This window comes from Gopherus evgoodei, chromosome 5 (assembly GCF_007399415.2).
Source record: "Gopherus evgoodei ecotype Sinaloan lineage chromosome 5, rGopEvg1_v1.p, whole genome shotgun sequence".
Classification (NCBI taxonomy): Eukaryota; Metazoa; Chordata; order Testudines; family Testudinidae; genus Gopherus; species Gopherus evgoodei.
The window spans coordinates 82,269,135-82,294,251 of NC_044326.1; the positions used below are offsets into that span (position 1 = coordinate 82,269,135).

Genomic DNA, 25,117 nt, shown 5'->3' on the forward strand with positions numbered 1-25,117 from the left:
AAATAATTATACTTCACACTTATGTAGCATGTATAAATGCTCTACAGTATGTTACAAAAATGGGAGTTAGACCGCTAGGTGCTTCTGAAAATCTTACTAAACATCAATCTGCAGCTTTAGGTGCCTAAATGCCTTTTTTAAAATCAGGTTCTGGGTGACTCTGTGCCAGTCATTTAATTGCACTGTGCCCTGGTTTCCCAATCTGTAAAATGGGGATAGTAGCTACTTTACAGAAGTTCTGTAAGACTATTATTGTAAAGCTCTCTGAGTTCCTTGGATAGAAAACACTTTGTAGGTACAGATATTCAGTTAGTATTAAGGAATTAACTAACTATCTGGAGTACTTTGGCAGCTGCTCTTCCTGCTTCTGCCACAGAACCCTGGTATCATACTACATCTGCAGTAGCAGGCTAGTAGCAAATATGTTAGCCAATTCTTTATGAAGGAGCAATATTCTTGATAAGTAGCATGATGCTGTTGGTTACAGTGCCAGCTTTCAGCACCAAGATTCAAATCCTGAATGGATCACTTAAATATTTAATTACAATGACCCCTATCTTCAGAAGTGTCAGAACAGTATTCAGTGTACAGGACAGGGACAGGATGGGAAAAAGTATTTTGCAACCAACTTTGACACGCCAAGCCCCAGAGCTATTCAGCCATAACCATAAATGTTAGGCCTTGGGACTGCTCCAAGTTGTGGTGGTCTGTAATGGCCCCACTAACAGACACTGCCAGAATGCCACAAACTCTGGCCATACCCCTGTGGCTCCCAGCACACACCTTGGTAGGAGAGAGCACAGAGTTGCCCATGTGAACTTCCTTGGTCCTGGGGGAATTCTCTGATTTAAAACACAGCTTTAATGGTTAATTGGTAAAATGGGGGCTTAGCACAGGAAGACTTACACACACAAAAAATCTTTCCAAGATTTGTTATATACTCTTGCAGCGTCCACTCTCTCAGAACTAAACTATTTATTGTATCGCAGATTGGTAAATGGATTCCACTTTTTTTTGACCAGCATGTACAGTATGAGTATAAATCACAGCACACACATTTTTTTCCTATAGTTTTTCAAAATTCAGTGAGAAAAGCTTTGTGACAACTGTCCTTCCTGAAGATTAACAGGTTCCACTGAGAGATTTCTCAATTATCTGAACACTGTGTAATCAGCACATTTGTGTAAAGTATCAAAGGAGAAGGCACTCAGGCAGATGCAATTGCTGAGATTTTTTAAAATTGCTTACTCTATATAAAGTATATATACACACAAACCCACAAATGGATCAACATTCACTGTATATCAGCCATTTCTTTAGCTTATTCCTTACAACATTGTTAACTCCAGAATGATCAGATGAACTTTCCTTTCAGAGGAACTAACATTTCCAGGAATGAATACATTCAGCAATACTTGGCTGTATGTAAGCTAATACAATTCAATTTTAACAAGTTCTTTTTAAGACTTTATACTTTTGGTCAGTCAGCATTTTGTACAGCAACAGTAGCTTAAATTACCTTAGGGAAAATTATTATAAATCTGGTTACTAAAGTCATAATGATAATCTAAAAAGGATCGAATTCATTCCCCTTTGCAAAGCCCATGTGGTCTTTGCTCAGAGTATGACGTGAGGGTGCACAGGTTAAATGCAATGTAGTACCTGCAATTATTATTCTATCCTACAGGCTTCATACAAAATGTCTGATAGCTCACCCTGCCTCATTAGATGAGTAGTCATGAAATCCCATAACCATCCCACAGCCTGCCCCAAGAAACCCTCCCTGATGGCCTATTGGTAAGTGGTATGGAGGCCCCACACATCCTCTACACTCGTGATCACTCTGCACAGACAACAGGCTTTAATGTCCCAGAGGGCTTTGCATGGCCTACCCCACATAGGAAAATTCGCTCAAAAGCATTACTGGAATATTTCACACTTTTGTACACACTGCAAGTGTTATGTTTAACCCTAGTGTGATGGAATGCTAATCCCAAGGGAAGGGTTTTAAGAGGTTATTAATAAATATACTATCAATATCAAATGAATTGTATTTTCTTGTATATGTACAAAACTGAGCATATTTTCACATATGCACAACTGACTCGTTAAAGAGTGCTTCAATATTAAAGAAATCATGAAAATTATTCAAAAATTAATCTGAGTGAAAACAAAGGATTTCTGATACCTCAAATTCGAATTCAAAATTGTAGATTATACCAGGCAATTTGTGCCTCACTCTCAGTTTAAAATTCCCTGTTCTAAGGAATCAATTTGATTGAACATTGTACAATATAATAAAAGCTGAAGTACTTTTTTCTTATACCGAAAACAAAAGTCTTCTAGACTGATGTTTTGAATTCCTCTCCTATACCAGCCATCCATGTTATTCCTGAACTGACAGATAAACAATATTAGCATTTATTTATATTTGCTTCATGTTTAAGCTTCACTGACCAAAGGAACAAGAGTCCCAAGGTTGGTCCACATCAAATTTTCTTATGTAACAGTGAAACATGCCAAGCTAGTTTATGAACCTCCACTCCATTCACACACCATCTCTAAAATAAAGTTATTTTACCCTCAAAGCATGTGCTTAAAGATAAGTTCATATATGTAAGTGCTTCCACTGGGGGGAGAATGAGGCCCTAAAACTCTATCCACTTGTCTCTAAAATTACTGTAAACAATGCTGAACATTCAACAATATATACAAACCCCACAAATATCTTTTAAAGAACAGTATACATTTAATGTCAAAATGTTTGAATTCAAGTACAGAAATTAACACATGATTTCAACATTTAAAAAAAACAGCACAACTCCTTTTAAAACAGAACTACTATACAGGTACTACCAAAACACAGACGAAGCTTAACAATTTTAACTCTGAATAAATGAACAGCACAAAAAGTAAGATAATTTACTCTATTACTAAAACTATTCAAAGGACCACAATATTAAATTATTTCTTTAAAGTTAAAAAAAAAGTTTCTTAAAATCTTCCTTTTGCATCATTTTCCGACCACATAATAGTTGCCTTCTCACTAAATAACTACTAATCTTCAACATAAGAGTGATCCTTGGTAACAAGATTATAACCAATATTTGCACAGATTAAACTGAAGAGATACTATTCAGTAAAGTAATTATTAGAAAAATTCTTAACATAAACCACTGGGTTCTATTGCCCACACTTTGACCAGGAACCATAAACAGATAAAAGAGCATCAATCAACAGTACACAGGCCGAGAAAAGAAACTTTTTTGAACTTTATCTTTTGACAAATGCTTAGTAAAATGCTTATATTTACTGAAACGTGAAAAGTTTCCTATATGGAAATAAAATATATTTTACTCATGAAAATGAATAGTGTAGACCCAATTAAAAACTAAAATTGAAAACTTTCATATTAATGCTGTACAACTTTTTCTTCAGAAGACCAAGGCCTCATTAGAGATATATACTCGCTGTCCAACATGGCTGCCATTAGCAAGCAGAATTGTTGGTAATAAGGGGTAGCTTGGATAAAAATAAGGCCTTGATGTGTATGGAAACATGCTGGGTGTCCCAGAAGAGAGAGTGACAGTAACTGGGGCAGTGCTATTTACTGGGCTGCGATGAAAATTGTAGTCTGTAAATAAACACATGAATAGTTATTTTGCATGTAAGTCTACAGATACAAATTTAATTCAAAGAGACAAAATAGACTACTACACAAAAAATCATTTTCTAACATGTTTCAATCCTCAATATTTTGATGATAGCAATAGAGACTATGCTGATCTGTCACACTGCAAATCCTGTTTTACCAGTATGTGACACAAATACCCGCACTTCACTGATATATTTCTATACCAGTCACAGATTTGACTGGAAAGGTATCTTTCCGCTAACAAATTTGTTTTGCATTGTTCTACCTTTGCAGAAACAAATCTCTGATTTATCTTGCTACCACAAGATATTAATTTTCTTCCAAATTAGATCTGGTACTGAAATGCAGGGATTTCATATCTGAAAGAAGAGGTGTAACCAGTTTAATTTTGCCTTTTTCTAAGATTTATTATTATTTACAATACAAACTGATAGAATCTTCTCAAACTACAGACATGTGGATGGTGAGGTATTCTAACTAGATTACTTTGCCAATATTTGATTTACATATTACTGCAAACCTTTTATAAAAGTCTAGTTTTACTTATCATTTAAAGTATTACTGGTAAATACAATTTTAAATAAATCATTCCTTTAAAACAAAAACTATATTAATCAAACATTAGCTAAAAGACAAATAAAATGTAATAAATTTCACTAATCTTTAAATTAAACCATTTAAAATACAGAAATGCTAATTGTATAACTATTTCCCAAAAAACACATTTTATTTCCCAGTAATTCTCATACACAATATAGTGTTATCCTTTTCTCCAAAATAATAACTTCTGAACTTTTCAAACATGTAACTACACTCTTCATGGTAGTTCAAGCCAAACAAGGTGCACAGTTGATTCTAGACATAAGGAGACCTTCTGATTTCCAAAAAAGCTCTGGACACTATCTCCAGAGGGAATTGCAAATAAAGCCAGTTTAAGGTGAAGGTTAAGGTCTGCACCGCAGTATCCTCATAATTCTGTAAATGCTGTACCTCAATTTTTTGGCAAGCATTAACTTAATGAAGTCAATGAGAATAAATGTTTAGCCAACAGGAATGAGACCAAGCAGTAGTGCAAGCTCAAGCATCATCAGAAAGGACCTAGTTAAGAAAAAAAAAAAAAAGAGAAATTAAAAAATGGAAACTATTTAGAATGTTTAGTTTTATTTTCAGTGTTGAGACTAAAAGAATTCTTTCAAAATTTAATTTCAATAAACATTCACAGTGGCAATTAGCAAAAACGTATACATCAGTATGTGATGAGTTTGCAAGCAAAGGCTCTGATCCTTCACTGACAACTGTGCAGGCAGACCCATGCACCAGAGTTCCAGTGCAAGATGAGAGTCAAAAATTAAGATACTTTTCATTAAGTACTTTTTAAAAAAGCATCTTTATGACTTCCAATTACCAGTTATTACTAAGTTATCCAGAAATATTTATTTACACTGTTCTGGCTCTGAAATGGGGTCATGTAAATTAACATCAGGCCCATAACATCTTCTGATAAATACAGAATATAATTTGTTTATACTGTATAGAAAAGTGCTTTATATTATATTATTCCAGTTATTCATATTTCATGTGATATCAATTTTATATTATCAGCCTTTTCATTTTACTTGTGTTATTTTCAGGATGTGTTTAATAAAAACATTTTGGGGTGCCATTCTGCCACACTGAGTGAGTATTCATAAACTATCCTACTGATTTCAGTGGGACTACTTAGAGTAAGGTTGTAACTCTGGTGACATAACCTGGCCATTTAGCAGCAGAGTAAAATGAGCCAACTTCATTTCTACTAAAACTCCACTGAAGTGAATCAAGTTGTGCCAGGGATGAATTTGACCCAACGTCGCCAAGTTTATATTTCTTACCTGTTATTTATTTTCTCTAAATTCTCCTACACAGATCCAGACTGATGAGGTTATGTGTTCCCTGTCTGTAAGCAGTGGAGACAGAGAATAACTGAATCTTCAAGACAACATTGTGATCCCTATTTGAAGTATATGGAACCCTAGGAGACTCAGTTACAAAAATTTCCCAATAGTATAATTAATACTCAGGAATTAATAAAAACTTTGTATTTTCAAAATGCCTTAAAAGCATTTGACTATTTAACCCTGCAACAACTCAGTTGAGTAGGTACAAGTATCCCCCTTTAAACAGATGGGGAAACTGAGGCAAATAAGTTAATGACATGGTTCTCAGAAGTGCTGAGCACCCACAACTCAAACTGAAATAATTATTAATAATCCATTCAGTCTTCTAGAGAAGACCTTGATTTCTAATGTAAGAGGCAGCATTAGACTTTTTTAAAAAAATGATGCTTTCTTTACAAAGAAACAATAAAAGGTATTAGCCCAATTTCTTTTCTTTCACATCACCATTAAACTTTAGCACTCTGTGCCCAAAAAGGAAGGCAGAGATTGTCTTAGTACAATGAAAGGCTTATAGCACAAGAAAGTATTTTGCATCTGTATGTATAAGGCTTGATTTTCAAGTGAGAAGGTCCAAGTTTGAGCATAAAATCATCTGTGGTTACAAAATGCACTCAAAATTGGAGGCCAGGTTAAAGTCCTTCTAAAAATCAGACCCATAAACTTCACCTGTGCAGTACCTAACATTTTCAAAATCTGACTGCAGACTAGGTAAAGCAATTGCACAGAGGAGCAATGGGGTTCTTTGCAGGTAGCAGTACTAGAGGGAGAGCAATCTCTGTGGGAAGGGGTGGGGAGTAGCCTTGGCTTCAATCCCCCAACACACTAACCAGTGCAACTGAGTTAGTGCACTGGAGAAAGTAATCTGTACCAAATATAAACTGGCACAGATTAATTCCCTCCTGGATTTCTGCGGCACAACTATAATCTGCGCTTTGCTCAGAACTGTGACAAAGACACTATTTAGCCCTCACCTACTAAATATTCACAAGCTTCTAAATTACAGACCACTAGTACTCACTGTAAAGAGCACCTTGTAACAATATAAATCCTTCCAATTAAACTAAGTCTTCTCTTTACAAGAGACTTTTTGAAAAAAAAAAAAAAAAAAAAGACAAGAGAATCAATTTCTGGTGTACAGTGTATGATTAAATTACCTTCAGGAAAAAAAAGAATAATGAGTTTGAGAGCAACTCATTTAAGTCTGTAATTTTAACAACAATCAAAATGATTAAAATCTTTTTGTAAAAATTCTAACAATACTAATGTTTCAAGGAAGAATGAGAAAGTAAAGCACTGGATAATGTGAGTAGCTTAAAAAGTCTGGTGATATCTGGATTTCGGACTATGGAAAAGGTTCCCTACTTCGCTCTAATTGCTCCAACAAATACATCTTGAATTTTGATAAAGCAGACTGAGACCAGAGCATATTGAAAAAAAGTATAAATCAATTATATGGTAAAATGAAAGTCTTGGTGTTTAAATCATGGCACCATGAAAGAAAAGGTTTCTTTATTCAAAAATATGTAGAAAGATGGATCCTATTGGTATCTTCAAGGAAATGATAGGATTAAGTATTTATGTTGAAATCATTGCTTTAAAAGCCAGACCAAAAGAAAAAGTTTCTCGGGTGAATTATCTATTTTGTCTTTAATTTATAAAAACTATGTTGAACACAATAACTGAATTCATAGCCTCTCTGTGCTTCAGTTCCCCATGCTTCTGAATACAGCTAACCATACAACATGAGAAAATGATGAATTGGAATTAAAAACAAGAAAGCTGTCATTTAGAAATTGTAACGAAGATAAACTTTCTTATATACTCATTACAATGAGCAGGAAGAGAAAAAATAAAAAGCACTGAAGAAATCACTAAAAGATTTACTGCAGGTAAATTCTAGGATCACTGTAACCTATCCATAACAATTAAAATCTGTGCAGTCAGCCGTGTTTATTGTTTCTGAATATTCCTCTGAATTAGGATGAAAAGACACAGGCGCAGATAGTCTGTTCCCACATTAAAAACCATAGGCAGCAACTATGAGTTTAGGAGCTTTCACAAGGATTTTCATGCTGAGGTGACCCTGCATTGTCATGTTAGAGGAAGGAACAAGGTATACCTTCCCCATGGAGTAGCCATCCACAAACCTGATAGATCCCCTAGGATTCACAGGAGGACACAAATCCTCATAGCAGCTCCAACCCTCTGCACCTCCCCCCATGAAGTGAAGCTCCGTTACAACCACAATGCCAGAGACTCCACCTCTAGCTGCGGAGGCTCCCGAGGACCACCAAAGGCTCTGCAAGAGAGTTTATGCAATCTGTGATAAATGGTGTGAGTGCTGGGTGATAGTGACATGCTTCCCCTGCTCCCTGCAAAAATCTCTGATCACAAACATATCACTCTGCAGGAGAGTGGGAGGGCAGTTTGGGGCACTGCTACAGAAAGAGACTGAGCCCCTCCTTCTGCACACAGGGAGATTCACAAATGGATCTCAAGATGAATGATGTGGTCCAAGAAAAATGGAAATCTCACTTCTAAAATAATGCGTCTATTCTCGATACCCATCAGTATGTCAAAATTACTACACTGACTTCCACTTTTCTGTGACGGCTACCAGGTTCATTTGTTGAGTGCCTGACTGATCTTTAAAAAAAAATAAATCTGATGATCCAAACATCAACTGCTAGTAAGCCAGTGAACATGGGAGTTCAAAAATCATGCTACAAAGGGCCTAGGAGGGAGGGCTCTGATAAAAGTTTAAGGAAGACAACATGTAAGATGGAAAATATTTTTCTTGAACTGTGTAAACAAATGCTAGAACTACAACACTGCTGTCTTCTCTGGTAAACACAGCAAATAACTAAATATATCAGATTTCCAATACAGTCTAAGGCAAGTTTCCAGAAGTTTGTTTCCTTCTGTCTCCACTACTTTCATAGAAGGAATATCATCCCCTCAGTACAGACCTATGCAAGAGAATGAAAGAGAAATATATTTTAAGAATTCTACATATAACATAAAAAGGACAATTATTTACAAAAAATTATATCTGCAGTAAATGTTTTCATATCTACCATAAAAAAAGAGAGAGATCAATAAGGGCTAGAATTCAATATCCTTACTCATGTTGAGCAGTACCTCAACTCTATGAATAGTCACCCTGGGTTATCTGTGAAGCCAGGTACTAAATATGAATAATGATATCAAAATTTGGCCCTTAGGTATTATCACTAAAATTGCTTTACAAACTCATGACAAGATTCTGACAACAGAGAATATCCATCAAAGAGTTACAAACAATTTTCAGTACAATCACACAGGTAGGGAGACTAGTTAACTATATTACCCACTTCTGACGTTAAAAAAGATGAAAGCAGTCACCTTCATTAAGAAATTAGTCTGTACAATACTACCAAAATTTCTAGGACAATATTTGGCTTTGGCTTCATGCCTTGCAATACACTTGAAGTCCAGGAACACTGTTTTAACCAAGCAGTGTGTTACTGTTTACACAGAAACATTAAATTAAAGTAGTGGAAATTCATAAATTTGAACCATGAATGGTTCAAAACTTCTGTCTAATTATACTTCTGTCTAATTCAGTAGATTACTAGACTAGATTTTCAGAAAACCTAGTTATGAAATTCAAGGAAGTCTTAGACACACAGAATAATGGAAAAAGTGACGACTCTTGGGTCTTTACAAATATTGAAAAATGGCAAATTGACCTCCCTTATATTATCCAGGTATCTCACAGGAATATCAATGATATGGGATTATTTATTTTGTGATACCAAAAAGCCAAATAAAAGACTATTATTAATGCATGAAATACTCAATGACTGCCATAAGATCTTTTACCTATGAGAATATCAAAATCTTAAATAGAAAAAGTTATTACATAGAAAAACAGTCCACCAATTTAGAGACTGAGAAACCCTGGGTTATGAACATGCGCTTGAATATGCTTTCTGTTGGGGGTGTAGATGGCTCTGAGCCAGGCCTAAAGACACTGGAAGTGTAGTTTTGATAAGGGTGTCACAAATATACAGGGTGCCATATGACTCAGAAGTTGCAGGCAAGCCTCTGCTGTTTGCAGGCTCTGCTGTATTGTAGAAAAAAGGCTGATATAACTGCCAGGGTTACTATTTGAACCACTCAGAGTGGACAAAGATGTTTACTCTATTGAGGTCCAGATATAAATAATCAGAGATCGTAACATCACCTGGATGTCTTTAGGAGAGTAAAGAGTATCTTCTGTGACATCACTAAACTTGAGGCTCTCAAAGGGAAGATCATCAATAGTGTTTTGCATCTTCTGAGATAGACCACAGGACTGCAACCAAGAAGCACGATACATTACTACTGCTGTAGCCATGGAGAGTGCAGCTGTGTTGGCAGCATTTAGTGAAGCCTGGAGAGATGCCTTGGTGATTGTCTGGCCTTCTGTTATGAGGGCTTAAAATCATCCTCTGATCCTGTAGCAGGTATTCAATAAAAGATGAGAATTTGGAATAGTTTGTAAAGTTACATTTTGTCATCGGAGCTTGGAAACTGGCTACTCTGAACTGTAGCAAGGCAGAGGAGTGGCTGTTCCATCCCAGGAGATCCAGTCTTTTTAGCTCTTTATTGGATTATGTAGAGTGGAACTGAAGTTTTCTGTTCCATTCACTGACTGCCTCAACCAGGGAGTTGGGTGCAGTATGGGAAAATAAATATTCCGCGCCTTTGGGTGGGATGTAGTACTTCTTAACAACCCATTTATATGTATGTGAGATAGTGGCTGGTGCTTGCGACATAGACCATGCAGGGATCAAGAGAGCATCATTGATGGGCAAGGCAATTTTGCAAAGGAGATGTAGGAACCCCAATACTTGTTAGATATTCTTCACACATCTCCTCCAACAGAACATGTAGGGTCTCCGCTATATATTTCATAAGATCTTGAAAGACCCTCAACATAAAAGTGATGAGGGAGACACGATAGCCTCCTTCAGTGGAGGAAGAGGAGGATTTCTTCACCCACAGGTGGCTCTTGCTCCTCTGTAAGAGCTTGCCACATAGAAGGGCTCAAGAGTAACAGATGCTGCTCCTGATAGGTCCTCTTATGAAATAGAAGCTGTAAAACTGTCCATCAAAGGGGCCAATAGATTCCAATAAGAGCACTGTGGTGGAGTATAAGAAAAGAGGTCAGGATCCCATGGATGTCCTTGCCAGGGTTGCCTTGTTAGAAGTTTCATAACCAAGGAATACCTCAAATGAGGGAGGTGGAAAGGGGGAACCTTATATAGATCCCTTAGAATCAGAAGAAGTGTCATCACCCATGTCAATGGGAGGGGCAAATGGTGTCAGTACTGGTGATCAAGTTGGTATGGGAGCCCGAAATGGATCCTATAATTGCATGGGAACCGTAGATCGACAGTGTGAAGATACTGGAGCACACTGAATTGGTACCAGCCTGAAACGTGTCTCTGTGAACTCTAAGAATTTGTGAAGGATTGGAGACTGTGATGGTACCTGAGGACAAAACACTATGAAGATGGTAGCAGAGTTTAGGTAGGCTTTGGGAGGACAGGCCATACCAAGTAGCGTTTTTCAGTACCTTTCAGAAGTGGTGATTCTGTCTTCTACAGATCCGAAGGTCCTCAGAGGTTAGAAAATTGATAGTACCAGGGACACCAGGTGGGAAACATCAGAAGTCAGAATATCTGGTGGTACCAGAGATGGTACTGCAGTACAATCGGTGTGTCTTTCAAATCTAGGTACTGAAGGCACTACTGATGTCTATTTTGACTTGGCTTTGGAATCCTTGTGACATGGAGGCACACACATGCAGGTATTATTTTAGGTACTTTAAAAAACAGTTTCTTGGTACACAGCATAGTCTTCTTCGCTGGTGCCATGGCTGCAGTACCAGAGAGGATGGGTGTGTCAGTGGTACCCATGATGGGACACAAAGTATCCAGAGACACAGATCAAGACAGTGACTTTCCTTTTCTCCCTTCTCCAGATCTGGAGAAGGTAGTCTTTCCTTCTTTTATAGTTTACATATTTCTGAAGGCCCCAAGGGTCTTTGTTTACCATCACAGTATAGACCGAGGTAGGCAACCTATGGCACACGTGCCAAAGGTGGCACACAAGCTGATTTTCAGTGGCACTCACACTGCCTGGGTCCTCGCCACTGGTTTGGGTGGCTCCGCATTTTAATTTAATTTTAAATGAAGCTTCTTAAACATTTTAAAAACCTTATTTACTTTATATACAACAACAGTTTAGTAATATATTATAGATTTATAGAAAGACCATCTAAAAATGTTAAAATGTATAACTGGCACATGAAACCTTAAATTAGAGTAACTAAATGAAGACTTGGCACACTACTTCTGAAAGGTTGTCGACTCCTGGTATAGACAGTAACTGGAGCTCTCTGTGGATCCACTGTACAGCAGGATGCCTTGCATCTCACAGGTCTCAGCTAGTGCTCCCTTAAAGAGAGTTTGAGCCTGTCCTCCCTCCATTTCTTAGATCTACTCTTAAAGCCTGATCAGATCTTACATTTGGGAGGGGACATGAGAGTCCTCAAGGCAGCAGAGACAGTTTAAATATCCATTGCTATGGGGGAAAAGACCTAGCAGGGTTTGAAGCCCAGGGTCTTGGGAATAACCCACACTCAAGACTGTGGATTAAGGCCTGAGAAACAGTGGCCCACATTGGGCAAAAAACAGAAGGGAAGCGGAAACCCTTTCACCTTTGAAAAAGCACAAACTGTGCGAAAAGAAAAGAAAGAAAATTTAAGCAAGTATTGCAGTGAGCTGAGGCTAACGGATACTGCACTACTCCATCACAAGCTGCAGTTGTCTGAGAAAAAACTGGAGTGGCAGTGGGTCAGTTCCTCCCTGTATACTCATATACTGGATCACAAGGGCATCTAGCACTCAGGCAAGGACCCTGCTGACAAAAATCTCTGATCACGTGAGCACAGACGTGCACAGATTCTGACATGGAGCACCTATACTTGAAGAAAAAGATTATGCATATACATAATGCCTGCTGGAGCAGGTCATTAAGTATTAAAATATCAATTTTAGATGTATTTTCCTTTACTCCTTTCTTGTAACATTAAGGTTCAACATATGACCAAACTCATTTCATAGTCAAAAAGTAAGAGAAATTTGAAGCAACTGTTTTTGGGAACAGGAATCACAATTTCTATTAGAATGGCTGTAATGTTACTTTTTTTAAAAAAAATCAAACCTGCACAGTTTAATTGGTTGTTTTCTACCAGGCTTTAACTTTATAAATAATTCAAAGATTTTTGATTATTTTTTCAGTATTTTTTTTAAACTGTATATACCATTAGATTTTAAAATTCTGAATTGCACTTCTGGGTTTTTGTGCAAAAGTCTTCCCAAGTGGACTCCAAAAGATCTAAATAATAATACTCCTGATTATGGGAGAAATTGAGATTTCTACACTGATACTAATGGAAATTAGAGATACTGGACAAAATCTTCCCGTGTGTCCAAAAGTGTATACATTAAGTCAGGGGTATGTGCGCAAGTGGTTAAAGCTCATTTTTACAGTTCCCTAAACTGGTGATTCTCTTGGCAGATCAGTTCTCTTGTGCTGTACCAGCAAAAGCAGTATGAAAACTAAAGAGGTTTGGAGTAGAATAGGAGCATCCCAAACATGCTTCTTGTCTGTTATGCCAGCAGCAGGGAAAGTGTGTGGCATAAGAGTACATTGTCAACTCAATACAAGCACAGGATCACCCTTACACAGTTTAGCAGTGCATAAGGGCCTTACCATACTAGAGGCTCTGACCTTTTAAGTTCATGTTACAAGTTGACTGTCACATTCAGCTGCTCTCAAAATGCCTCTATTTGTAGTCATGACACTACAGTAATGTCTAATAAATGTGATATTCAAACTATATAACCAGTGTCAAGAGCAAGATAAATTTTTACAACTTTTCTCCAGTCATTTACTTACTGAAGAAATGCATTGTGATTTCAGAACAATCAGGAATAACAGAAAAAAGGGAACATCTGTTAATTTTGTTTCTGTATCCCAATGACTGACAGCTAAAAGCACCAATGATTTTTTGGGGGGATGATTGGGATTGGTAGCTTTAATACAGAATATACAAAATTTATGTTTATGCATCCTCAGTGTACTATTACAGAACTGATGAACTCTGACAGGCAATCACTATTAGGTAGGCTATTAATACAGGGCCAAAACTTAACAGGGAGAAAAAACAAAAACATGAGTATATCTAGGGTGAGATACAAGACATCTTTTAGCCTTCTAGAAATAGTGACCAATTTAAGAAGCTCCCCTATGAAGTACAGGTGATCCCCACAAACACCTGTCAACAAGATGAGAAGTATATTTAGTCAACAGCCAAAAATCTAATCAAATATATTTCAAGTTCAGTCCAAACCTGATACACAATACTTATTCTAAAATGATACTGTATGTTGTTTTCAGGCACTATATTTCTGCATACTGACAGATCTAATAATGTAAGGTTTCAATCTATAGTCTGTGAAACACCTGGTACTCTACGATGAAGTAGTTGGTCACATGGTGCAGGCTCTTTGTTTGGAGGTACTAAACTGCATTAAAAGATTGCTAAAATATTACTTTCCTCATATAAGCAACTACCACAGGGATACTGTGCAATTTTAAGTGGGAAGTGGAAGGACTGTCCAACGGTTAGGGCACTGGTTTAGGATATATGACACCCAGTGTTGCCTAGTGTTTGGATGTTTCCTTGCTCTTTATTCCTTAACATAGCAGGCAGCAGAGCCAGAGGTAAAACATTTTGGTCTCCTGTTCTCGCTGGCCATATCTATTACCTAGGCAGTGCAGTTTTCAATTCTTCCAAAACAGTCCTCTCTCACCCCCATATTTTTAAATTGCTTATATAGTTAAAAAAAACTAAATTTGACAGTAGGTAAAGAGAGGTTACTTACCAGTAACTGTTGTTCAAGTCCCTCTCTGCATTCTCATTTGTAGTGAGTTACCCAGCAGCAAAAGCCACATATCTATTGATGGGTTCATGAGCATCCTTGAGCATCATATGTCAGATGCCCTAGTCTGTATAGCAGCGTGCACCCCAAGCACTACTTCATTTCCTTCTCCACTGCCACAGGGATCCTCTGTCGTATCTGTCAGCTACTCACTCTCTTAGGTTTCACTTCAGACATCATTTAGTGTTCTATTTTAGTATAGTGTAGGTAAGGTTGGAAGGATTTCTCCATTTCCTCAGATCCCTAGATGCTCAGTTTCAGCAGCACATCTATGCCCAGTACTAACCCCAAAAAGTTTTAATAGTATGCATGAGACTTCTTTCTTTCCAGAGTCAAATGTGCACACCCACTTTGAAAGAGTTCTGTATGCTCTCATCCAGTGGGTAACTCCCCATAAGCGGGTATACACAGAGGTTGTCAAAGAAGATACCTTTGATCCATAAAAAAATACAAACAAAATTTTATGAACGTCTCTCAATGTCCACTAAGTGGACTGTTTGTAGCCAGAGTCTTGGCTACAGGAATCAAATTAACAAGTAAAAATGCATACTGTTTGTGATGTGTAGCTATCCTATGCACTGTAATATATTGCAAAGAACTCTGAAGAGGACTTCAAAAATCCTACTGTGCCTGATAACGTTTTCCCTACTATTATTACAAGGAGCACCTACAGTTACTACACTGAAAATGATTAGAGAACAAATTACTTCTCTCTGCTCTCCCCACCCCATACACACAGTTTACATTTTGCATTTGACCTTAGTCAGTTTCACCATAGGATAAGGCATTTTCTCCCAGTTGTTTATGCAGGTCTTTCCACACAGCAACATGGGATACAAAAGCCATTTTAAAAATTAGGAAAATATGACTGTAAAACCACAAAAACTGGCAGGGGAACTCATTTGTAAATATTAACTGAAACTATCTCGAGCTCATTTTTTTTAAAGTGACAATGAGCTTGTCTACACTGCCTCATAGTTCAAACTGTGGGAGTGGGAACAGCAATGTGCACAAAATGGCTGCACTGTAACTCCCCTGTGTGAATTTTCTGGATGCCAACTAAAAGGTTCTTGGTTTGCATTAATGTAACTGTTTGAACAGAATTACATTAATGCAAATTAGGAACTAAGGCTGTCAAGCAATTTAAAAAATTAATCACACTGTTAAACAATAATATAATACCATTTATTGAAACACTTTTGTATGTTTTCTACATTTTCAAATATATTGATTTCAATTACAACACAGAATATAAAGTGTACAGTGCTCTATTTATTACAAGTATTTGCACTGTAAAAAACAAAAAAAATAGTATTTTCAGTTCACCTAATACAAGTACTGTACTGCAATCTCTTTATCATGAGAGTTGAACTTACAAATGTAGAATAAAAATAAAACAATGTCAAATTTTAGAGCCTGTAAGCCCACTCAGTCCTACTTCTTGTTCAGCCAATCGCTCAGGCAAACAAGTTTGTTTACATTTGCAGGAAATAATACTGCCCGCTTCTTGTTCACATTGTCACCTGAAAGTGAGAACAGGTGTTCAAATGGCACTGTTGTAGCTGGCATGGTAAGATATTTACATGCTAGTTCCACTAAAGCAGGGGTCTCAAACTCCCAGCCCCCGGGCCATCTGCAGCCCGGGAACCTCCCCACTGCAGCCCACGGAGGAGAGACGCAAACAGTCACGCTGCTGGCTCTGACTGCTGCAGGCACAGCCCGCGGCCCCCCCCGCAGGTCCCACTGGCTGGGGGAGAGGGGCAGAAATACCAACACTAGTCACCAGGCAGTCAGCCATGGAGGCAGCATCACTTTTTTCCCCACAAAGTAAAAATACCAAACACAACTATCTGAATCACACCCTGCTGCAATCCTCAAGGTTTCAACTGCTCAGTCGCTGAGGTCAATCATCAACAAACTGACAGAACTGAAGTGTTGCCGGGTGTCTGACAAACACTGAAAAATCTCTGGCAAGCAAAGAATTGTATAAAGTTGTAAGACAGTTTTATTATTTCTATGAAATTGGAAATAAAAAATACAATATAAACGTTTTCTTTTCTGAACACCATCTTCAGTGACATTATTGGCCCACTGCGGGGGATTTGAGGACTGGCACTGGCCACATAGTAAATTGAGTTTGAGACCCCTGCACTAAAGATTCTTATGTCCCCTCATGCTTTAACCACCATTCCAGGGAACATGTGTCAATGCTGATAATGGGTTCTGCTTGATAACAATCCAAAGTAGTGCAGACTGACGCATGTTTATTTTCATTATGTGAGTCACATGCCACCAACAGAAGGCGGATTTTCTTTTTTTGGTGGTTCGGGTTCTGTAGCTTCCGCATTGGAGTGTTGCTCTTTTAAGACTTCTGAAAGCATGTGCTACACCTCGTCCCTTTCAGATTTTGGAAGGCATTTCAGATTCTTAAAACTTGGGTCGAGTGCCATAGCTATCTTTAGAAATCTCATTGGTACCTTCTTTGCATTTTGTGAAATTTGCAGTGACTGTTCCGGGTCACCATCCAAGACGGATATAACATGAAATGTATGGCAGAATGCAGGTAAAACAGAGCAAGGAGTTCAGTCACAGATTTTATTAATACATTTTTTTAAACGAGTGTCATCAGCATAGAAGCATGTCCTCTAGAATAGTGGCCGAAGCACGAATGAGCATATGAATGTTTAGCCTATCTGCCACGTAGATACCTTGCAATGTCAGCCACAGAAGTGCCAAGCAAATCCTGTTCTCACTTTCTGGTGATATTGTAAATAAAAAGAGGACAGCATTATCTCCCGTAAATGCAAACAAACTTGCTTGTCTTAGTGACTGGCTGAACAAGAAGTTGCATTGAGTGGATTTGCAGGCTCTGAAGTTTTACATTGATTTGTTTTTGAGTGCAGTTCTGTAAAAAAAAAGAAAAAAAATCTACATTGTAAGTTGCACTTTCACGACAGATTGCACTACAGTACTTGTATGAGGTGAACTGAAAAATACTATTTTTTTCATTTTTACAGTGTAAATATTTGTAATAAAAAATAATATACACTGATTTCAATTACAACACAGAATACAATATATATATATGAAAATGTAGAAAAACATCCAAAATTTAATACATTTCAAATGGTATTCTATTGTTTAAATAGTGTGATTAATCATGATTAATTTTTTTTTGAGTTAACCACGTGAGTTAATTGCAATTAATTGACAGCCCCTACTACAAACCTTTAGATCGCACCCACAGCATCCACATAGGGGAGTTACAGCACAGCACTTGGGTGCACAGTGCTATTTACACTTCCATGATCCAAACTGTGAGGCAGAGTGGTCACAGAGGCTGTATTTCAAGTTGGTGCTTTTTAAACTTTTGATTAGTCCCAAACTGGATTTGGAGTGGGAATGCCCCTGATTTGCAGAGTTCTGAGGACTGTGGGAAGAGATACTGGACTCTTGGGATATAGGTGCCAATTCCGTGGGCGCTCCGGGGCTGGCGCAGGGTACTCTGCACCCACTGGCAGCCAAGCTCCCTTCACCCCGAGCTCCATCTCTACTTCCTCCTCCTCCCCCCCCCCCCGAGTGCACCATGCCCCTACTCCTCCACCTACCTCCCAGCACTTCCAGCCTGGCCGCAGCGAAACAGCTGTCTGGCGGCATTAGTACGCTCTGAGAGGGAGAGGGAGAAATGGGAACGTGGTATGCTCAGGGGAGGAGGCAGGGAAGAGGCGGAGCAAGGGCAGGGATTTGGGGAAGAAGCTGGAATAGGGGTAGGGTGGAGGGCGGAGATGGGGCAGAGATGTTGGGGAAGGGGTTGGAATGGGGGCAGAACCTCAGGGAAGGGGTGGAGTGGAGGTGGGGACGGGGCAAAGGGGAGGTTGAGCACCCAGAGGAAAAAGGGGAAGCCTAAGCACCGACTGTTAGCAGATGCAAACTTGACCAATTCTACAGTATTTAAAGAAAACAAGCACAAATAACCAACTTGCAGCCTTTCTTTCTGTTTTGTACACTATGAACCAAGGATACTCTGACAAAAGTATTTCCCCAGAGATGACCAACAACATGTAAATAAAACAAATCAGTACTAAACTGGTGGGAAGGAATGGGTTGTACATATTGGACATTTCCATGCATAAGACTTTTTGAACAGGAAGGCTAAAATCAAAGAAAAATAAATCTGAAATTGTTTTGTGCTGTTTCTCTGAAGAGACAACTGAACTTCACACACAAGATGTGTGTCCAGCAATAAAAGGCAAAATCTTAACCTCCAAGTGACAACCAGCCATGTTCAGGAAGTAAGACAACAACCTAAACTAACATTCTCAGTAGCTTCCTGGAATAAAAAGATATTTTTTGTTAATCTAATTTCTCATGTCCACAAGTTCTACAGTGTTGTACAGGGAGAGAAGGAGAATTGTCATTTCAAATCTGCATTAGGCTCTATCTACTAAAGGAATGACAAAGCAGAGAATATCTGTACCCATCAGAGAATAATTCTAGATTACTAGCCCTTTAACACACACTCTGTATAAATTATTATACTTATAGAAATATTCCACTTTACGCATTCTATCAGGGGATGGGCTGTGATCCTGCTGGGGGCTACTGAAAGCTACAACACATTCACCACCACAGAAGAGGAAAATTGCACTGTAGAATATATAGGAAACATGTTAGATGCCCACTTATATAAAAGCGTGTGTAGGGGCATCTAACACACACACACACACACACACACACACACACACACACACACACACACACAGATAAAAATGCAGTATTAGAACTCCAATCAATTGATTGGATAGGACTGACAGGTATCAGAAGGAGAAGACAGAAATTTTGATGTTTTAAAATAAAATAAAAAAGACGGTTACTCACCTTTGTAACTGTTGTTCTTCGAGATGTGTTGCTCACATCCATTCCAGGTAGGTGCGCGCCGCGCGTGCACGTTCGTCGGAAACTTTTTTTACCCTAGCAACTCCAGTGGGCCGGCAGGTCGCCCCCTGGAGTGGCGCCGCCATGGCGCTCGATATATACCCTTGCCGGCCCGCCCGCTCCTCAGTTCCTTCTTGCCGGCTACTCCGACAGTGGGGAAGGAGGGCAGGTGTGGAATGGATGTGAGCAACACATCTCGAAGAACAACAGTTACAAAGGTGAATAACCGTCTTTTCTTCTTCGAGTGATTGCTCACATCCATTCCAGGTAGGTGAATCCCAAGCCATACCTAGGCAGAGGGGTCGGAGTGAGAAGTAGCGGCATGGAGCACTGCAGATCCGAAGGCCGCATCCTCTCTTGACTGCTGGACCAGGGCGTAGTGGGAAGCAAAGGTGTGGACCGATGACCAGGTCGCTGCCCGACAGATTTCCTGGATGGGCACACGGGCGAGGAAAGCCAGCGACGACGCCTGCGCCCTGGTAGAATGCGCAGTCACACGGCCCGTAGGGACGTGGGCCAAGTCATAGCAGGTCCTGATACAGGACGTTACCCATGAGGATAACCTCTGCGAGGAGATAGGAAGCCCCTTCATGCGGTCCGCTACTGCCACGAAAAGCTGGGGGGATTTGCGGAACGGTTTGGTCCTCTCCACATAGAACGCGAGAGCCCTACGGACATCAAGCGAGTGGAGCTGTTGCTCCCTGCCTGAAGAGTGAGGTTTTGGGAAAAAAACCGGGAGGAATATCTCTTGGTTGATGTGGAAGGCCGAGACCACCTTGGGGAGAAAGGCAGGGTGTGGCCTCAGCTGCACCTTATCTTTGTGGAAGACTGTATACGGGGGGTCTACCACGAGAGCCCGGAGTTCCGACACCCGTCTAGCTGAGGTGATAGCTACTAGAAAGGCAGTCTTCCAAGAGAGATAGAGTAGGGAGCAAGTAGCTAACGGCTCAAAGGGGGGCCCCATGAGCCGAGACAACACCAGGTTAAGATCCTAGGTTGGAGCAGGGAGTCGGACGTTAGGGTATAAACGTTCCAGCCCCTTCAGGAATCTAGTCACCATCGGGTGAGAAAAAACGGAGCGGCCATCCCCACCCGGGTGAAAGGTGGAGATAGCTGCCAGGTGGACCCGCAAAGACGATATCGCCAGGCCCTGTTGTTTGAGGGACCAAATATAGTCTAAAATATTGGCCACCGAAACTTCCATAGGGTGGAGACCTTTCTCCACGCACCAACAGGAGAAACGCTTCCACTTGGCCGAGTATGTCGCTCTAGTGGAAGGCTTCCTGCTGCCCAAAAGTACCTCCCGTACCGGGGTGGAGCAGCGCAGTTCAGAACTGGTCAGCCACGCAGGAACAACGCCGCTAGGTGTAGTGACTGCAGGTCCAGGTGACAGAGAGTCCCATGTTCCTGGGTGATCAGGTCCGGGTGAAGGGGCAGGGGAACTGGGTCGGCTATGGCCAGGTCCAGCAGCATGGGGTACCAATGTTGCCTGGGCCACGCCGGGGCTACCATGATCACGCGAGCCCTGTCCCTGTGCACCTTCAGAAGGACCCTGTGGACCAGTGGGAACGGGGGAAATGCGTAGTACAAGTGGGTCGTCCATGGAATAGGGAAGGCATCCGCTATAGACCCGGGCTCCCTGCCCTGAAAGGAGCAGAACGCCTGGCATTTCTTGTTCCCCCCGGATGCGAAGAGGTCCACACGGGGATAACCCCACCTCTGGAAGATTGAGAGGGCGACGTCTGGGCGAAGGGACCACTCGTGTGATAGGAAGGATCTGCTCAGGCGATCCGCCAGCGTGTTCCGTACTCCGGGGAGGAAGGAAGCCGTGAGGTGAATGGAGTGGGCTACACAAAAGTCCCAGAGTCGCATCGCCTTGTGACATAGGGGAGAGGATCTGGTGCCGCCCTGCTTGTTGATATAGTACATGGTCGTCGTGTTGTCGGTAAACACCGCGACACAACGACCTCGAAGCTGGTGACAGAACGTTTGACAAGCAAGGCGGACCGCTCTCAACTCCCGCATGTTGATGTGCAGCTTCACCTCCTGCGGGGACCACAGGCCCTGTGTTCTCAGGGTTCCCAGGTGGGCCCCCCAGCCGAGATCTGAGGCATCCGTTGTTAGGGACACCGAAGGCTGAGGTGGGTGGAAAGGGAGCCCCGCACACACTACGGACTGGTCTAACCACCAGCCGAGAGAATCTAACACCCCCTGGGGGATTGCGATCAGCATGTCTAGCGGTTGCCTTGCCGGCCGGTAATGTGCGATGAGCCACAACTGGAGGGTCCTCATGCGGAGCCGAGCGTAACCGGTCACAAATGTGCATGCTGCCATGTGGCCTAACAGGGTTAGACATGTCGTATGGATGTCAAGGGGGCTGCCCGCAATCGCTGAACGATCGCCGACAACGCCTGGAACCTCGGTAACGGCAGAAGAGCCCTGGCCACGGTGGAGTCCAGGCCGGCCCTGATGAACTCCACCCTCTGCGTGGGGAGCAGGGTGGACTTGTCTATGTTGATCATGAGGCCCAAGGTAGCAAACAGGCCGGTGATCCTGCGGACGTGGCTGCAAACCTGTAGTTCCGACGTGCCCCGAATTAACCAATCGTCTAGGTAAGGGAACACGTGGATACGACTGCACCGAAGATGTGCCACAACGACTGCCATGCATTTTGTGAATACCCTCGGGGCTGTAGAAAGGCCAAATGGGAGGACTGCAAATTGGTAGTGAAGGCGGCCCACCACGAATCGAAGGAAACGTCTGTGGTGTGGCCAAATGGCAATGTGAAAATAAGCGTCCTGCATGTCGAGGGCGGCGTACCAGTCTCCTGGATCCAGGGATGGGATAATGGTCCCCAGGGATATCATGCGGAACTTCAACTTCACTAGGTATTTGTTGAGCTCTCGCAGGTCGAGGATAGGCCTGAGGCCTCCCTTGGCCTTGGGGATCAGAAAATAGCGGGAATAAAACCCCTTGCCTTTCTCGTTTTCCAGAACCGCCTCTATAGCTCCTTTGTTGAGGAGCGTCTGTACCTCCTGTCGAAGGAATTGCTCGTGAGAGGGGTCCCTGAAGAGGGACGAGGAAGGGGGCGGGAAGGAGGAAATGATATAAACTGCAGGCGGTATCCCGTCTGTACCGTGCGTAAGACCCAGCGGTCCGATGTTATTTGGGTCCACGCTGGGAGGAAAAACGAAAGGCGGTTGGAAAACGGGGGGGAAGGATCCGTGGGGAAAACTGTTACTGCGCCCTCGGGCGCACCTTCAAAACGAAGGCTTGGGCCCAGGCGGGGGCTTAGAGGAGCTTTGATTCTGCCCGCCCTGGTTCCCCGAATGTCTACGCCTTCCATTCCTGCCATGGCGCCTATTGAGGTCCTGCCGTTGGCGGAACTGGGGGTATGGCCTGCGCTGCTGTTGCTGCTGTGGCCGGAAGGGTCTGCGCTGCGTTCCCGGCGTGTGCATCCCGAGGGAGCGCATAATGACCCGATTGTCTTTGAGACTTTTAAGTCTGGGGTCTGTCTTCTCTGGAAACAGGCCCTGGCCTTCGAACGGGAGGTCCTGGATGGTGTATTGGAGCTCCGGTGGAAGGCCAGAGACCTGAAGCCAGGAGATACGGCGCATCGTTAACCCCGAGGCGAGGGTGCAGGCAGCCGAGTCTGCAGCGTCCAAAGAAGCTTGCAACGAGGTTCGTGCAACCTTCTTGCCCTCGTCCAGAATGGCCGCAAATTCTTGGCGGGCCTCCTGTGGCAGCAGCTCTTTGAATTTGTCCGCTGCCACCCACAAGTTAAAAGCGTATCTGCTGAGCAGGGCTTGTTGATTTGAAACCCTGAGCTGAAGGGCCCCAGCCGAATAGACCTTACGGCCGAGGAGGTCCATACGCCTGGCCTCCTTGGATTTGGGGGCTGGAGCTTCCTGTCCGTGGCGCTCCCTCTCGTTCACCGACTGCACCACCAGGGAACACGGTGTCGGGTGGACGTGGAGGTACTCGTAGCCCTTGGAGGGGGCCATGTACTTCCTCTCGACGCCCCTCGCCGTAGGGGGGATGGAGGCCGGTGACTGCCAGATTGTATTGGCATTGGCCTGGATTGTCCTAATGAAGGGTAGGGCGATCCTGGTGGAGGCATCAGATGAGAGGATGGTGACGATAGGGTCCTCGATCTCAGAGACCTCCTTGGCTTGCAGGCTCAGATTCTGAGCTACTCGCCTAAGGAGGTCTTGGTGCGCCCTGAGATCCAGCGGAGGAGGGCTACTGGAGAAGGTGCCAGCCACCGCTTCGTCGGGGGAGGAGGATGAGGAGACCCCCGGCAAGAAAGTGTCCAGTGGGGGGTCCCCCTCAGCCCTCGCCTCTGTCTCAGGAGCAAGAGCAGGGTCTTGCTGCTTCGATCCTTCCTCTCCATCCGGGGAGGGAGGGGGGCGAGACAACGAAGCCTCTGGCACCCTGTGCTCCGCCGTTGCAGGCCTAGCAGGAAGCTGTTGGGGGCCCTGGGCTTGATGGTATGCCCAGAGGGTCCAAAACCCCCACTGCTGCGGACCCTGGTCCTGTTGCGGAGGGTCCTGAAACAACGCTGCCTGCCTGTCGGTGCCCAGCGCATACACGCTGTCCGCTTGAGACGACACCGACGGCTGCCTAGAAGGCCATGGCGGGGCCGACCCCGGCTGATAAGGGTCTGCGCGGTTCGGCACCGAAGATCTTCTCGGTGCCGGGGATCGGTACCGGGAGTCATAGCGGCGCCGGGATCGGGACCGGGTTCTGTCTCGGTGCCGGGATCTGGATCGGTACCGGCCGCTGCTTCGGTGCCGGGATCGGGACCTGCCACCGACGCGGTGCCGGGAGGTCGACCGGGACCTGCCATCAGCTCGGTGCCGGGAGGTCGACCAGCACGGTGAGTGATGGCGAGACTGGCTCCTAGAGTCACGGTGCCGGTATCGACGGCTGGAGTCAGACCGCGACCGTCTGGAGGTCGATCGGTGCCGCGAGTGCGACCGGTACCGCCGAGGGGAGCGGTGCCGGGACTGCGAGCGGCGGCGGGATCTCGAGCGACCGTGGCGTTGGGACCTGGATCGCGAGCGCGAGTCCCGAGACGGTGTCGTCATCATGGGCTTGCCCCTAGATGCTACCCGCACCTGAGGTACCGGGGATGGCGGCTGAGTAGACTCAGTTAGGGCGATAAGGTCCCGTGCCGAGGCGAAGGTCTCCGGAGAGGATAGGACCAATAGCTCAACCCCAGATCTTATGGGGGAGCTTGGCGGCACCGGACTCGACGGACCCACCGGGCCCGGAGTCGACGGTGCCGGTAGCGCCGCGGCCGATGTCGATGCCGGGCGCTCCATTCGGGTCTGCCTGGCTGGAGTAGCAGACGTTGACGGTCTCGCCTCTGCACCCGGTGCCGGGGAAGGTCGGTGCCGGGGAGTCTTCCCAGCGCCGGTGCGATCCGGTGCCGGCGCCGAGATCACGGCCTGTGAAGCTGCCAGGTCAAGTGCCGCCTCCATTAGGAGAGTCCTGAGTCGCTGGTCTCTCTCCTTCTTTGTCCTGGGCTTAAAAGCCTTGCAAAT

At 42.9% G+C, this 25,117-nt stretch overlaps 1 protein-coding gene across 1 annotated transcript in view; it reads right to left on the reverse strand.

Moving 5' to 3' along the window:
* Positions 1-3,434: 3,434 nt before the first annotated feature.
* Positions 3,435-25,117, reverse strand: part of RBM46 (RNA binding motif protein 46) — a 44,315-nt gene continuing 22,632 nt past the window's right edge. Inside the window, 1 exon segment of the mRNA XM_030564086.1 lies at positions 3,435-3,634. Within this exon segment, the coding sequence (XP_030419946.1) occupies positions 3,435-3,634 (200 nt within the window).